Here is a 14,504-nt window from a genome sequence, read left to right on the forward strand (position 1 = left end):
TAACAAAGTTACGTATTTTATTATATTATGAGGTATATATATATAAATGTTAGTATCGAGGGACGAACAGTCTTTGCACCAAGTGCATGGATTCAGTTATCTTTTTCTCTTCTTCTTCATTTTTTTTTCTTTTTTTAAATTTTTAACGCTATCCTAAATGACTTCTATGGAGTCTTCTTACGTAGGATGGGGGCCAATCACACACACAGAGCGCGAGATTTGATCTCGATTAAAAAACGTAAAACGTTTCAAAGGATCAGGTTCCTCTTAATCTTTTTTTTTTTTTTTTTTGCTTTCAACAGTTTGTAATTAGTGCTTTTTGTTTATTGGAAGTATACGATACAAACTGATGAACGTGGATCGATTTAGTTGTAATTACGTACTTGTAGATTCGATATGAATTAGAACGATTAAAAGAAAAGAAAGGATTGAGTGTGTAAGATATTTCTTTTACACCATTTTCGAGGAAAGGGGCAAATTATAGTTCATCGTTTTTCTTTTTTAAGATTGCAGATGTACCCATTTTTTTTACCGAGAAAATCAAGATGATGATGATGATAATTCATAAACTAGCCAGGCCATCGACCTTTACCAAATCGAAATCAATAGAAACACAGTTAATATCGCGATATCTACTCTGGGGATTGACGAAGGGACGACATACTCGAACAATAGATATGGAACGATATGCTGTAGAAGAAAACACGAGATTCAGAGTAAACTCAATACCTATATTGATTCTCGCGTAGTGTTATAATTGCGTAGCCTAGGAACGCGTTTATCTTTCACGAGAACATCTTTTCTTTTTCTTCATTTTACGAACAAACATGTATTTCGACGTTGGATTCGCAATAATTATACAGGTCGTCTAAAGAAAAGATGTTTTACATCGTGAAAACAGTGAAATCTTCTACGTATCTCGTAAAAGCGAAACGCGATATCGTCGGGCAGCTCGAATATAATTGAAGAAACGAATACATAAATGTGAAAAAGTCAATTTTATTTTTTCGTGTTAATGAGATACGCTTCTTCCTTGGATTCGTGTGTGTTGGTCCTGTCTCGCACAAGATAAAATAATAATAATTACCGAACGAAACGCACGTGAAATCGTGTACCGTTTGATTGTCGAACGATTTGACAATCACTTGCCTCCCTGCCAGACTGCCACTAGCGTATTAAATGTAAGGAAAATACGAACAACAGAGGAGGAATACGAAGAAACTTGCCTTGCCGGTTTTCTTCGTTATCCTCGGCTCTCCTCTCCTATTCGTTCGTTTCGCGTTAGCGTAAGATCAAAAAATAAAACACAATTTGTCCATTTTTTACAATCGGCGAAGAGAAGAGACAGATAGACCCATTGAGAGATGCATTTAATTTGCCAAAGTATGTTAAGCGTAGCGATTGCCAAAGTTTCTTTTAAGTACAACACGAATATTCGAGTCGATTAGTCGTGGTAGGAGTTGCTGCTATACACAAAAATAAAAAAAAAAATAAAAGATTGTTACAGTTATCTGGACAATTCGCTAAACCGTTACCAAACTGTTAAATAATCGTCGTTAACGTTTCTCTCCTCAGTTTTATTCTACGTTACGTTTTAAGTTCTCTTGACCTATCGAAGGATCGAGCGGTCCGACGATCGTGAAATTGTTAATTCTATAACTACCCTTTATATTTGTATATTTTCTGTGCGAGTACTGCATGCACACAAAGGGAAGGATCGACTAAAAAGAAGCAAAAGAATAAACGTTTAGAAATCCGATATTTTTTTACACACTAAGGAACATTCTTTTACGTATGATGATATTCGATAACGGTTCATCTCGTCGATGTTTCCCTGTGGTGTGGATCAGATCGTTTTAATAAAAAAGAAAATTTGCCAGACTAAGCGTCGAGAGGTTTTGTGAAAGAACGAATGTGGAAGAATATATTAGACGAGACGTTGCGACAAGAAATATCGAGTGTGAGACTGTATAATAGTTATAAATAAATGTACACGTTAAGTCTAATGGTAAATGATTATGTCGCTGTTCATTGCTTCAGTTAAGGAAGAACTATATACCCAACGATATCAAAAAAGCTACCGAAAAAGAAATCCATTTTTCGATGGAATCTAATTATAAAAACACAAAATTGGTAGGATCAAAGAGTAAGGAAAAGTAAAGATAATTTTAAAAAAAAAAGAGCTCGTTAACGATCTTGTGGTGGCAGAAAATTTGTATGATCGACTATGACAATACATCTATATAAATATACAATGTTGTGCTTACATAACTTAGCCATCAATGTTCGTGATTCAATTTAATAACAACGATCACAGTAAAACCTTAATGACTGGTTGATCTTGTTCTTCAAAAGTTAACATTGTCAAAATGCGTTCTTACGAGTTAATAATTTTCTAAAATCGCTAGAACGCAACCACCTTTCCTCTACGAATACTTAAACAAAATCTTCTTTCGCTTGGAGATACTTTCTGAGAAAAATTTCTTCCCTTACGAGACGTAATTGAATTTTACTCGTTTCCACGACACATATCTTCTCAATTACCAATACCTATCATCCAAACGAAACTACGTCATTCGCGATTACACCTTCTTCGAAGATCAGGGTATTAGAAGTAACATCCTATGACTTATTTAGACCAGATTGATATAACGATTATTGATTGAAAACACTTTGCCTTGCCAATGAATTAATTATACAAGATTCCTAATGTTAGGTGACTATCCTAGATACGGTCATGAATTTTCGTCGCAAAGATATCGCATACATAGTTCGAATATGTGAAATCATATTGATGAGACAGTCTTCTCGTCTGTTTCTTCTTTGTTCTTCAGTGTTGATCTGTTGCTAATGATCTCGTTGAAAATTGTTACAAATGAACCCGATGTTTAGAAGTCAACATCTTCTTCACAGAAAATATGCTCATTGAGAGACCAACGGTTGCAAGGACAAAGGCTGATGTCATTATGTTTCGGTCGACTATATTCTTGCGGAGCATAGACGTAACGGCACCCTGAAATAAATAATGCAAATTAATAAAAATGCACGATATGCCCAAGTAACATGGTGCAGAAACACAGTGGGCCGTAAAAGTATTCGTCTACCGTTTAAAACAGAATACTTTTTTGTCATATTTTAAATTTTTATTGCACTCAGATAAAAAAGTGGAATTTTTTTCCCAATTTCGACAAATTGTAATTTTTTAAAACGACAAAAGCACATATCTTAGTAAATTAATTTGTACAGCCTCTCGAAAAATCTCAAGTCATTCGGACCAATTTTAAACGAGGTATTCTGTTTTAAACGGTGGACGAATACTTTTGCGGAATACGGTATCACCGGAGTTTGCAAAGCCTGGGACTCTAACTGAAACAAGTGTCATCTTTTACCTGTTGAAATGATAACCTGAGGCCATAGAGGGTAGCAGGAGTTAAATACATCTCTAAATCACAGCTTCAGCTTCGTACTCTAAAAGAAAAGATTATTGTGTATTCGTTACGTATGGCATAGGTTTCGACCCTTTGCTCTTAAAAGTTTTTGTATTTTTCATAGGAAAACAGCAGTTCAAAGCTTAAAATAATTTTAAACACAATCTTGCCACGTTAAATCAAATACCAAGTCGCCTCTCAAGCGCAAAGGGATAAATTTAAAAACGAAGGACACGTAGAATTGGAGCATATCCAGACTCGGGATGTTTACAAAATAAATGAATAATTGATATATATTCCAGACGATAAATGTTTACATATTGCTTTTAAAAATAGTTTCAAACGACACTTGCAGAGCTCTATCGGAATACGTAATTGGAATGATAAATTTTTTAATTTGAATTCTCAACTTGAGATTTTTCAACTTCTTCCAACCTTTTATTATAATTGATAGCGGTAATTTTATTACCTTACTTCATTTTGTAAACCGACAAACTGAATTAAATATTTGATAAATAGTTGAAAGCGTAGATGCGAGATGTTAAATGCACAAGTTCAGTTAGAATATAAAAATAGTATTACGCGCGAGATAGCGCAGTTGATCTCTGGAGAACATTCTACACCAACAAATTTATTTATATTTTTTTTTACAATTTACGATGATGTTCTAACAAAATTATGAATTATTATCATTGGTACATTTACGTACATAATCGAAATATTGTTCATAAAAATTTTAGACACGATCGAATATACTTTCCCGAGACAAACGTAAATTGTAATAACATTTAAGAAGTTCAGTGCAACATGCATCGTTAGATAAGCGATCCTTGACGCCGTCTAAGACCTTTCATAAACTATTTCTACACGTAATACATTATTCTATATTCTACTATCTTTATATAACGATATAAGATATTTTCGATTATTAACAAAAAATTATGTTTTATTCAATTAAATGCTCATGTTAAACAATATAAAAGAATGTAACAACTTATATAAGGTAACTGATTGCATCTTAAAGCAATCATTGATGTCAATATTTACGATGTCAAAGTAAGACTAAAAAGAAAAACAATCTTATATTTTAGGAAAAGGGTACAAACAATACTAGTACACTTCTCAGCAGAAATACTGATGTGTGGGTGGCCACATGTGCGGCTTCTTTATCAGGGTACAAATATTACACATAATGAAAATAAGAAAATACACTCTACAATATATAAAAATTATTATTAGTATGGAAAAGTATTATTTTATTTCAACGCGCAGTACAGTTAAAACTATAATTTTGTTATTGATCGATAAGAAAATACATCGTGCGGATGGCTAACCTATAAATTTATAATAGGGAAACTTTGTTTTAGGCGAAACTAATCTTCAAAATTTTTAAATAAAATAAATGTAATGTAACTTCTGATAGAATTTTCGAAAATTATAGAAACAAACTATTTAATAGTTATCTGTAAAAATTACTGGAAATGCGGCCTGGTATTCTCTTGCATTCTATTACGTAATCAATACTGATGCTGTTACACGTTACAAATTAAATACACTAAAGTTGTAATTAAACTGGATTTAGAAAGAATAAGTCAAATTAGTATACATACTGTCGCGTGCGAAATTTGCCGATTAAAGAGATGATTAGCAAAAACACGCCTCCTTCGCTCCTGGCTGTTCGCTCACCACTGCTCACTGCTCACCACTGTTCACCACTACTTTGATTCAGCGCGAAGCGGCCAATTTATGAAGTATGCCCGGCTTTCCGCCGCGCGGCCAACTGCATTTACTTGAATAAGATATATTTTTGTGGCAGTCTTTTTAAAATACACGTTTGTCAGACAATTATTTTAATAATTTTTTGATCACATGCTGATTTAGACTACATATTGAGTGATATTACCTGTAGTACTTCACGGAGTGATTGAACTGTTCGACCGCCATTTTACCTTAGATAAACGCCAACGCTCTAGACATGCATACAAACAGGCGTAACCTCAACGGGGTGTCTAGGGACCCCTAGATCATGACTTCTAGTGAACAAAGGCATGTCTAGGTTTTTTGCATCTGTGTTCACTGCAAACTGAAAAAGTTTATGAAAATACATTTTGCATTGACTTGATTTCAAAACGCAATCACTTACATTGTAAGGACAATACTTCTGAGTGGAGGATTTTATTAATATTTTTCGTTATTGAAAAAAAGTCTTCAAAATGTAAGTATTTGTTTTTATTTTACTCTATTCACGTATTTAAATAATAAAACGTAACCTCAACTTTTTATATATTATTATATTTTCGTACTGAATAATATTTATTATAGGTCCTCTTTAACTAAACCAAAATCCGAGATGACACCAGAGGAATTAGCTAAAAGAGAAGAAGAAGAATTTAATACTGGACCACTTTCAGTACTGACACAATCAGTTAAAAATAATACTCAAGTTTTAATTAATTGTAGGAATAACAAAAAATTGTTGGGAAGGGTAAAAGCATTTGACAGACACTGTAATATGGTTTTGGAAAATGTAAAAGAAATGTGGACTGAACTTCCACGTACAGGCAAAGGGAAAAAGAAGGTAAGATAGTATAGCAGTTTGTATTAACAATACAATTATAATTCATAATTTTCTTTTCATCAGGCAAAACCAGTGAACAAAGACAGATTTATATCAAAAATGTTCTTAAGAGGGGATTCTGTTATTCTAGTTTTAAGAAATCCTCTAGCAACTGCATCAGGAAAATAATTTTTGTATAAATTTACTATTTGTAATAAAAATGATTGACTGATAATAAAATTTTTACTCTAAGCTAGAAATGTGTATAATTTATTTTTAACAGTTATATTTGATATAGCAAAATACCCCTTTTTAAGTATTAAAATGAGACAATATATCAAGTAAGACATGATATTTATTTATAGTAAATTATTCATGAAAGTATTAATCTTTTTCAGCAATTGCAGTAAGATGCTTATCGATTTCCTGTTCATTTAATGTTCTGTAACAAAAAGATATTTCTTGTTTATTAAATGTTTACCCATTTTTATAAAAAGTAATTACATTTCAATATAATTACCGAAATTTAGGGTTATCCTTTGATACCACACCAACTTCTATTTCTGTTGGTTTAAAATCCACAGACAAAACAGTAGATAAACATGTGATTGCTAACTGTATTGTCTCATCATGATCATAATTTTGTTTCTTCTTTAACTTTTTTTCAAGATAAGAATTAGCCTCTGTTTGTTTAGCACCAACAGAGATAGCTCTATAACCACAGTAATATCCAGCAGGGTCAGCTTTATAAACACAAGGACCCTTCTCTTTATCATATGAAATTAGCATCATAGAACATCCAAGAGGTCTCATCTCTGCATTTTGTGTATAAACTTGACTGATGTCTGCAATGCGCCGGCATAATGAATCCACAGGGATTTCATAATCATACTTGTATTTAAAATGAGCAGCTTCATATCTTGCACGTTGAACTTGAGATCTGCCATCAGCTAAGATACAAGGTACAATGAAAGCTCATACATAAATCTTATACAGCGTGTAATCAACAATTCCCTTACCTATCATGCCTGTCATAAGGCAACCAATATGTTCAGTAAGTTGAAAAATATGAGTAACACTGGAGGCATCAAGTAGCTTATCCTATAAAGAAACTTTCATTAAAACAGCACAGAAACTTTATTATTGGAAATAGTAAAAATAAAATGAATAGAGGTTATCTTACAGGCACTTTCTTTTGTGTTGCAAACACAGCTGTATCGACTCCTTTAACCGCAACAGAAGTCAGCCCACTCTGATTTATTGCTTTAAATGCATACTCTGCAAAATATTTATAAACTACATTTAGAAAAGTTCAAAACTGCAGGTCACGCTATGCCATGATCACCGCTTATAAGTATATAACTTAATAACATAAAAGACATCGACGGAAATTTAAAAGTTCATTGTATTTTAATATAATGTAATTTTCGAATCTTACCTACTTGATATAATCGCCCTTCTGGCGAAAAAATGGTAATATGTCTATCAAAACCAGCACTACTACCTCGCGCCATGTTCGCAAATAATCTAAATAGTTGTGTTCAAAAGGTATAGGTAGCTTTTCGAAACGTCAAATCATGCTAAATAACGGTGGTTTCCATCGAACGATATGCTTTTTGATCAATCAAATTCAATGATTTTATTTATACATATTTAAAGTAAAGCCACAATGCCATTTCTATTCTTTGATCTTTTTGTAAAATTATGCACCCTTTTTCTATAAAAGGTCCATAATAAATCGTAACATTCGCGTAAGATGTTATACCTAGGAAATTTTTGCAAAAAGAATGTTTGTATGGCTACATTGTATTATGTCTTAGAATATGAAGTTGGCACAAAATGGATGCTACTTGCAAATACATCAACTTTAACTGAATATTCATTTACAAAATGGGAAACCAATTAGTCGGTATTGCGCCTAGTCAAATATTTCCAGTAGAACATTATTTGACAGATCATAGTGACTTACTATTCGATGTAAAGTAAGTAATTGAGTTCAATATTGTGAAAATGAAATCGTTACTTTTATGCCAACCTATATTCTGTCAGTTTTGCTCAACATATTTATTTTTTTTCTACGTTTAATTATTACTCTTCCTACATTTGCAGCTTAGGAAGTACTAGATTTTTTAAAGTGGCTCGAGCCAGAAGCCAAGAGGGTCTTATAGTGGTTAAAGTGTTTGCCATTCATGATCCAACACTTCCATTATCTTCTTATAAAGATAAACTTGAAGAAATTAGATCTAAATTAGCATCTGCTGTAAATTGCCTACCATTTCAAAGAATGATTGTAAGTAATTTTGTTTCATATATATATATCTTTATGATGCATCATAGAGTTATACATTAGTAAAACTAATAATGTATTTATATTAGCTTACAGAAAAATCAGGGTCTATAATGAGGGAATATGTAAAATATTCTTTGTATGACAGAATTAGTACTAGGCCATTTTTAACAAGTATAGAAAAGAAGTGGATTACCTTTCAAGTTTTGTATGCTTTGCATCAAGCTCATAAGGTCAGATAATATTTCCAGGATTATATGCTAAGTTGTCCATATGTTATTTAAAAGTATTATGTTAGATAATTTAATCACATATACACTATTAATATAAAGTTTCAATTTTTCATATTTTTAAAACTAATCCTTAGCTGTTAAAAGAACACATTAAAATGCTTTTCACAGCATCAAACTGAAAATATCTACAGTCCTGTAGTTGTGAAAGAACATTCACTAGACTCCATTGATACAGTGTCACAAGAAAAAAAAAAATTAAAATATCAATTCTGATTTGACTGTAGTTTGGAGTCTGCCATGGAGACATCAAACTAGAAAACATTATGATAACCAGTTGGAATTGGATTTTACTCACTGACTTTGCAAGCTTTAAACCAACATATTTGCCTGAAGATAATCCTGCTGATTTTTCATACTTTTTTGACACTTCTAGAAGAAGGTATATAATAAATTTTCTATTGACTATTTTCAAACTATTATGTTACACTCATATTTCCTTTGAAAAAATTTCAGAACCTGTTACATAGCTCCCGAACGATTTGTGAAAACATTGTCTTCAGAATTAAGCAATACATTATTACTATCAGAACAAGAGCTAAAGACGGGTGATTTGCATCCGATGATGGATATTTTTTCGGCAGGCTGCGCTTTAACTGAATTATATAACGAAGGACATCCGCCTTTTGACTTTTCCCAGCTATTAGGTGCGTGTAATATACGTATATGTATATATATAATGATCGTGTATAAATCATGTATATGGTATTACTATAAACATACATTTAAAAATTATTTTATTATGATATATTAAGCATATAGAAACAATGAATATTCAGTAAGCAAGCATTTGGATACGATAGAAGATCTTGGAATACGTGAATTGCTTGCATCTATGCTAGAAAGGAATCCAGCAAATAGAAAAAGTGCTGAAATTTACTTAGCTCAGGCCCGTGGAACAGTATTTCCGGAATATTTTTATTCGTTTCTACAATCATACATGCTTATTTTTTCTGCTGCTCCAATTTTATCGCCCGATGAAAAAATAAATAGACTTAAGAAAGATATTGGTAATATCATTAATATTTTAAAAGCAGAAGACGATGAGAAAATGAAAAGTGATACAAAAACTATAGAAATAACCAAAAATAGTCAGTGTGAAAATAATGTAGAATCCATTAAAGATGATTCTGGTCACAGTGAAGAGAATACCATTGTTGAAGGTGACAGTGATCAAAGTTTTGATAAAAGTGATTTAAATCAAATTGATTCAAAAACTGCTTCAATACAGGATACTAAATTTAGTAGCCAAACAAATAATCAATTAGAAACTAAACTGTTTAACGACCAGAAACAGAAAGTTGAGAGAGAAAGTGAGAAACAAACTTCATCTCCAGAACCACTAGAAGGATTGGTTATCATAACTCAGCTTGTTACTTCGTGTATACGTGGTTTACATCATTCTCAGTCTAAATTGCAAAGTTTGGAAATATTACTTGAACTCGCTGAAAACACATCAGATGAAACGATATTAGATAGAATTTTGCCTTATATCGTAAGTATTACAGTCGATGTTACGTATATAACATTAATCATATTAAGATAACATTTATTTGTACTTGTGCAGTTTCATTTAGTCCATGATCCTGCTCCTCGTGTACGGGTATCAGCCATACACACATTGACAAAATGTTTGCATCTTGTAAAATCAATTCCACCTTCAGATGTGAACATCTTTCCAGAGTACATTCTACCTGGTTTATCACATATCACGCAAGATGAAGCAGTGATTGTTAGAGCTGCTTACGCGGAAAATATTGCGCATTTGGCGCATATTGCGTTACGTTACTTAGAAAATGCTCATTTATCTAATTTAGGTAATAAAGAAGGTCCAAAGCCAAGTTATGATAGTGAACTTCAAACGTTACACGAAATGGTAATTGGTGAAATAATTTTATAACAAATATTTTTTTGTATTATATACTAAACTATAGTATTGCTAGGTCCAACAATCCGTGTCAATGTTATTAACAGATCCTCAAAATTTGGTGAAACAAACGTTGATGGAAAGTGGAATAAATAAGCTATGTGTATTTTTTGGAAAACAAAAGGCTAATGATATTTTACTCAGTCATGTAATCACCTTTTTAAACGATAAGGAAGACAAAGAATTAAGAGGTTCTTTCTTTGAGTGCATTGTTGGTGTAGCAGCCTATGTTGGCTGGCATAGTAGCCCAATACTTATGCCTCTTCTTCAGCAAGGGCTAGCAGATCCTGAAGAATTTGTAACAACAAAGGCTATTAATGCAATGGCAACTCTTACAGAATTAGGTCTCTTACACAAATCAGCGCTTTATCTACTTTTATCTGAAACCATGGTCTTTCTAGTAAGTTATATTTCAATAATATTAGATGGTACTATCACTCGATAATAATTAACTTGAACATAAAATTTTATATAGGTACATCCAAATTTATGGATAAGGCATGCAACCGTTGGTTTTATATCAGCAGCAGCAAGAACGCTTAATTTAGTCGATGTTCAGTGCAAGGTTCAATCAATGATTCAGCCATATTTAAAGCATCCACTGATTCAAATAGAAAAAGAAATTTTATTGTTAGAAGCCTTGGTATCTCCTATACCAAGAATAGTTTATGATTCCGTCGTCAAACATAACGATATAGAAGAATTGTTTCAAATTCTTGAACAGAGACAAATGGCTCGAGCTAAAGCGGTAACAGGAATAGTACCGCAATACAGCGAAATGAGTACTTCGTTACGTAATGTAAGTTCCAAGTTTCTTGGAAACGCGTTTCATAAACTTCTTTAGAAGTGAACGAAATACTTTTAGCTTTTCAGACGTTTAAGTTCCGAATCAATGACTGAAACTGTTGAGGATCAGTTATTGATAATGAAACCGCACTTAATGAAAATTAACAAGTATCGAAATTCAGTGGACGCGAAGCAAAACACAACCAAATCAATGGATGGAAAATTAGAATTAAGCTCTATGAAAGATAGAACACGGCATCATATAGTAATATTGTATCCCGATACAAAAGCTGATCTAAGTCTTCCGCCATTTAAGCGATTAGATCGCAGAACATCGGATAGCGTTGGTACATATGCAACAATGAACCAAGAATGGCGTACCATGTTTGCAGCTCAAGATAATGTTCAAGTAATTAATCAACAATTAAAACTACATCCCTTAGTTGAACCTTCTAGAATAATAAAAAATCTGCTTTTTTTTTGTATTATAGCATTCCGTTAAAATGTCAGATATGACCGGAAGTAGCGGAAGTCCCAGCCAAAGTTTACACGGAGGAGACATACATTTGTCGCCACAACATAGTCTGTCTGACATGAACAGTATAAATGATCATTCTCTTCATGAACGTTCATATATTCAATGTATGTTTTTTAAAATAGCTCTTCGATGTTTATGCGAATCTATTACATAAATTGTGTATAATTTTTCAGATAGGTGTGCACCTTGTAGACTGGAAGTAAGGCAGCTAACATATAGAAAACAAGAACAACATGCTGCTGCGTTAAGAGCACAGCATTGGGCTGATAACATTGCATGGCAAGCTGGTAATTAATAATTATCGTACTTCTTAGGTATCGTATGAATATTTCTTCGAAATATTTTCTTGTACTTAATCAAAGGTTCGAGACTATTACCAAGTGGTTGGAGACCTCGAGGTGTACCAGTTGCACATCTCCACGAACACAGAGCTGCTGTAAACAGGCTAGTTTCTATACCAGATACTAGTTTATTTGCTAGTAGCTCTGCGGATGGATGTATCAAAATATGGGATGCTAGTAAAATGGAAGGTCGAAACATTGCTAATCGTTCTAGGTATAAATTATTCTTCTTTAAATTTTCATAACTTGAAATTTTCTTATTCATCATATTTTAATTTCATTAGGCAAACTTATATGCACAGAGGTGGTCCCTTAGTTGGTTTAGCTGTATGCGATCAGGGACAATCATTAGCAAGTTCTGCTAGTCAGTCTGGCACGGTGTTCGTTTTACGAATCGAATCAAATTCTAGTAAAATGAGTGTCATTGGTACCAGACAATTAGATCTTCAGGTGATTATAACTGTTACAGTATCTGGCTAGTATTTTCCTGTTTGAGAATCTTAATAAATCAATGTAACTTGTTCAAATACGTTCAGGAAGAAGGATGTGCAGTTGATCTGCAGTATTTAGATTCTGGTTCACAATCAGTTCTTGTCTATGCTTCATTGTACGGATCGTTGGTTGGTTGGGATTTAAGATGTCCTGGCACAACATGGCGTTTAGAAAATGATCTAAAACACGGAGTAATCACTTCATTTTGCGTGAATAATTATCAACAGTGGTTGACACTTGGTACAAGTTCCGGCGTACATACATGTTGGGATTTACGATTTCAACTGCCAATAACCAGTATTAAACACCCTACGGGTATGCTGATTCAAGTGTGTGAAACTTATGTAACGTAAAACATTTATTGGATCTTATAAAACATTTTTCACCTCAGGTGCAAGAGTCCGAAAGGTCATAACACATCCAACAGAACATTCGTGGATAATTTCGGCTGTGCAAGGTAACAACGAAATTTCGATGTGGAACCTTGAAACTGATTTTCGGCAAATGGTTCTTTGGGCATCAAGTGCACCACCTCTTAGTCATTCACAAGGTGGTCACAGTGTATGCGCAATGTATTCCGGATGCATTGATCGTTCAGGCTTTTTGTTGGCTGGTGGTACTGATATGAGATTACGTTTTTGGGATTTAAATACACCCAATGAATCCTACGTTGCACTGCCTGCTGCTAATGATGTTACTCCTCCGAATTCATTAGCATACGAGTTAGTATTCGTGATCGTATATATGTTTATCTCAAAGGCATCGTTAATTCATTACATGGTATTTATTTTCCAGACAACGTTTGATAGATGGAACAAACGTGGTACAAGAGGTGTTAGCCGGGGGTGGTCCCGCTTCATCGTCAGGAGGAAATAGTAGCGTGAGAACAAGAAATTCTGAAGAGGGTGGTCAGGGTCCTGAAACCCCACCGTCTGGGCATCACGATACGATTTCCGCCGTAGCTATGTCGAACACGTGTATCCTTACCGGTAGTACGGACGGATTGATACAAGTTTGGAAATGATTGTTCTCTTTTCTGTCGCGTTTAGTTTTAAAGTTGCGCGCGGTGTACAAATTTTTCTAACGCGTCACAGATTTATTCTGGCGATGAAAGAATTTTGATCGGACATCGAGAATTTTTTTTTTTATGAACGAACTCACCTGCTACGGTAATTCTGTGATTTTTATTTGTATATAATGTGTAATATATCTATACATAGATAGATACGGTATTTAAGATCATCGATAGTCATAATAATGATGAGACACATTGCATTTCTTGAACGGAACTTAAAACTTAAGTTACTTTAATACAGCGATTTTTGTGTAATATAAATGATTTATTTTTCTACCTAAGAAAAGACAAAAAGAAAAAAAAAAATGAAACGAAGAAAGAGCTTGCTGACTGTAATATATTTAAAAAAAGAAACGATAAATTAACGACGATTTTAAATAGAGTGAAATAGCAACGAGTAATTGTGCGGACATAATACAATCACTGTACAAAAATGTATCATCAAGAAATTTAATCCTTGATACATCATTTACATTGGCAGATATACTTTTATGTAATTAGTGTAATAGCGAAACTTGTATACCGACTGAAATACTCATAACCAGTGAATATCTTTGTATTCCCTGATATTGTTACAATAAATTCATATTTTTAACGCACTTTTACTGTCAAATTATTCAGCCTCTATAACGGTCTATTACCAAGGACAAACCGGCCCGGAAGGATAAGGAGCGCGACCAGGAAACGCGAAGGGATCAGGATTTATCGTCCGGCAAATTTCCTTCCATCGTTCCTTTCCTCCCTTTCCTTGACGCCGTCTGTACTGTTTATTCTTGTAATTAG

The 14,504-nt window shown here is 33.3% G+C and overlaps 4 protein-coding genes across 8 annotated transcripts; 2 read left to right on the top strand and 2 right to left on the bottom strand.

The window, feature by feature from the left end:
• LOC117600954 (uncharacterized) lies at window positions 1–5,313 on the bottom strand. Of its 4 annotated transcripts, none has more exons than XM_034317072.2 (3): window positions 5,039–5,313; window positions 3,390–3,468; window positions 1–3,013 (listed from the first exon to the last, which is right to left on the bottom strand). In XM_034317072.2, exons 2-3 carry the CDS (start codon window positions 3,438–3,440, stop codon window positions 2,870–2,872), a joined length of 195 nt encoding a protein of 64 aa, XP_034172963.1. In that variant the 5' UTR covers window positions 3,441–3,468; window positions 5,039–5,313; the 3' UTR covers window positions 1–2,869. The 4 variants fall into 4 exon arrangements, with proteins under 4 accessions (XP_034172963.1, XP_076549051.1, XP_076549049.1 ...); XM_076692936.1 differs by lacking the exon at window positions 5,039–5,313 and adding an exon at window positions 3,898–3,916; XM_076692934.1 differs by lacking the exon at window positions 5,039–5,313 and adding an exon at window positions 3,782–3,888.
• Window positions 5,314–5,478: 165 nt separating this feature from the next.
• SmD2 (small ribonucleoprotein particle protein SmD2) lies at window positions 5,479–6,208 on the top strand. Its single transcript, XM_034317071.2, has 3 exons — window positions 5,479–5,643; window positions 5,751–6,006; window positions 6,070–6,208. Coding segments are annotated over exons 1-3 (363 nt in total). The 5' UTR covers window positions 5,479–5,641; the 3' UTR covers window positions 6,175–6,208.
• A 77-nt stretch (window positions 6,209–6,285) lies between these two features.
• Window positions 6,286–7,526, bottom strand: LOC117600949 (proteasome subunit alpha type-6-like). The gene is made up of 5 exons (XM_034317063.2): window positions 7,424–7,526; window positions 7,169–7,263; window positions 7,005–7,086; window positions 6,506–6,935; window positions 6,286–6,427 (listed from the first exon to the last, which is right to left on the bottom strand). Exons 1-5 carry the CDS (start codon window positions 7,497–7,499, stop codon window positions 6,370–6,372), a joined length of 741 nt encoding a protein of 246 aa, XP_034172954.1. The 5' UTR covers window positions 7,500–7,526; the 3' UTR covers window positions 6,286–6,369.
• A 273-nt stretch (window positions 7,527–7,799) lies between these two features.
• Window positions 7,800–14,504, top strand: Vps15 (vacuolar protein sorting 15). 2 transcript variants are annotated; one of them, XM_034317050.2, is made up of 18 exons: window positions 7,800–7,967; window positions 8,095–8,275; window positions 8,362–8,505; window positions 8,790–8,944; window positions 9,019–9,209; window positions 9,318–10,057; window positions 10,130–10,438; window positions 10,506–10,889; window positions 10,965–11,288; window positions 11,355–11,684; window positions 11,767–11,917; window positions 11,987–12,100; window positions 12,176–12,368; window positions 12,439–12,604; window positions 12,691–12,961; window positions 13,038–13,368; window positions 13,442–13,604; window positions 14,367–14,504. In XM_034317050.2, exons 1-18 carry the CDS (start codon window positions 7,876–7,878, stop codon window positions 14,502–14,504), a joined length of 4,377 nt encoding a protein of 1,458 aa, XP_034172941.1. In that variant the 5' UTR covers window positions 7,800–7,875. The 2 variants fall into 2 exon arrangements, with proteins under 2 accessions (XP_034172941.1, XP_034172940.1); XM_034317049.2 differs by lacking the exon at window positions 14,367–14,504 and having other exon boundaries at window positions 13,442–14,040.

The sequence above is a fragment of the Osmia lignaria genome, chromosome 16, assembly GCF_051020975.1.
Source record: "Osmia lignaria lignaria isolate PbOS001 chromosome 16, iyOsmLign1, whole genome shotgun sequence".
Lineage (NCBI taxonomy): Eukaryota > Metazoa > Arthropoda > Insecta > Hymenoptera > Megachilidae > Osmia > Osmia lignaria.

Bases quoted from the DNA above. Each gene is read 5' to 3' on its own strand.
- SmD2 (XM_034317071.2), top strand. The intron at 6,007-6,069 runs GTAAGATAGTAT...TCTTTTCATCAG, and splicing joins CAGGCAAAGGGAAAAAGAAG to GCAAAACCAGTGAACAAAGA.
- Vps15 (XM_034317050.2), top strand. From the start codon at position 7,876: ATGGGAAACCAATTAGTCGGTATTGCGCCTAGTCAAATATTTCCAGTA. The intron at 12,369-12,438 runs GTATAAATTATT...TAATTTCATTAG, and splicing joins AACATTGCTAATCGTTCTAG to GCAAACTTATATGCACAGAG. The intron at 13,605-14,366 runs GTAGCTATGTCG...TCTATTACCAAG, and splicing joins ATCACGATACGATTTCCGCC to GACAAACCGGCCCGGAAGGA.
- LOC117600949 (XM_034317063.2), bottom strand. From the start codon at position 7,499: ATGGCGCGAGGTAGTAGTGCTGGTTTTGATAGACATATTACCATTTTT. The intron at 7,264-7,423 runs GTAAGATTCGAA...AATATTTTGCAG, and splicing joins AGGGCGATTATATCAAGTAG to AGTATGCATTTAAAGCAATA. The intron at 6,936-7,004 runs GTAAGGGAATTG...CTTGTATCTTAG, and splicing joins CCTTATGACAGGCATGATAG to CTGATGGCAGATCTCAAGTT.
- LOC117600954 (XM_034317072.2), bottom strand. From the start codon at position 3,440: ATGTATTTAACTCCTGCTACCCTCTATGGCCTCAGGTTATCATTTCAA. The intron at 3,014-3,389 runs GTAAAAGATGAC...TATTTATTTCAG, and splicing joins TCAGGTTATCATTTCAACAG to GGTGCCGTTACGTCTATGCT.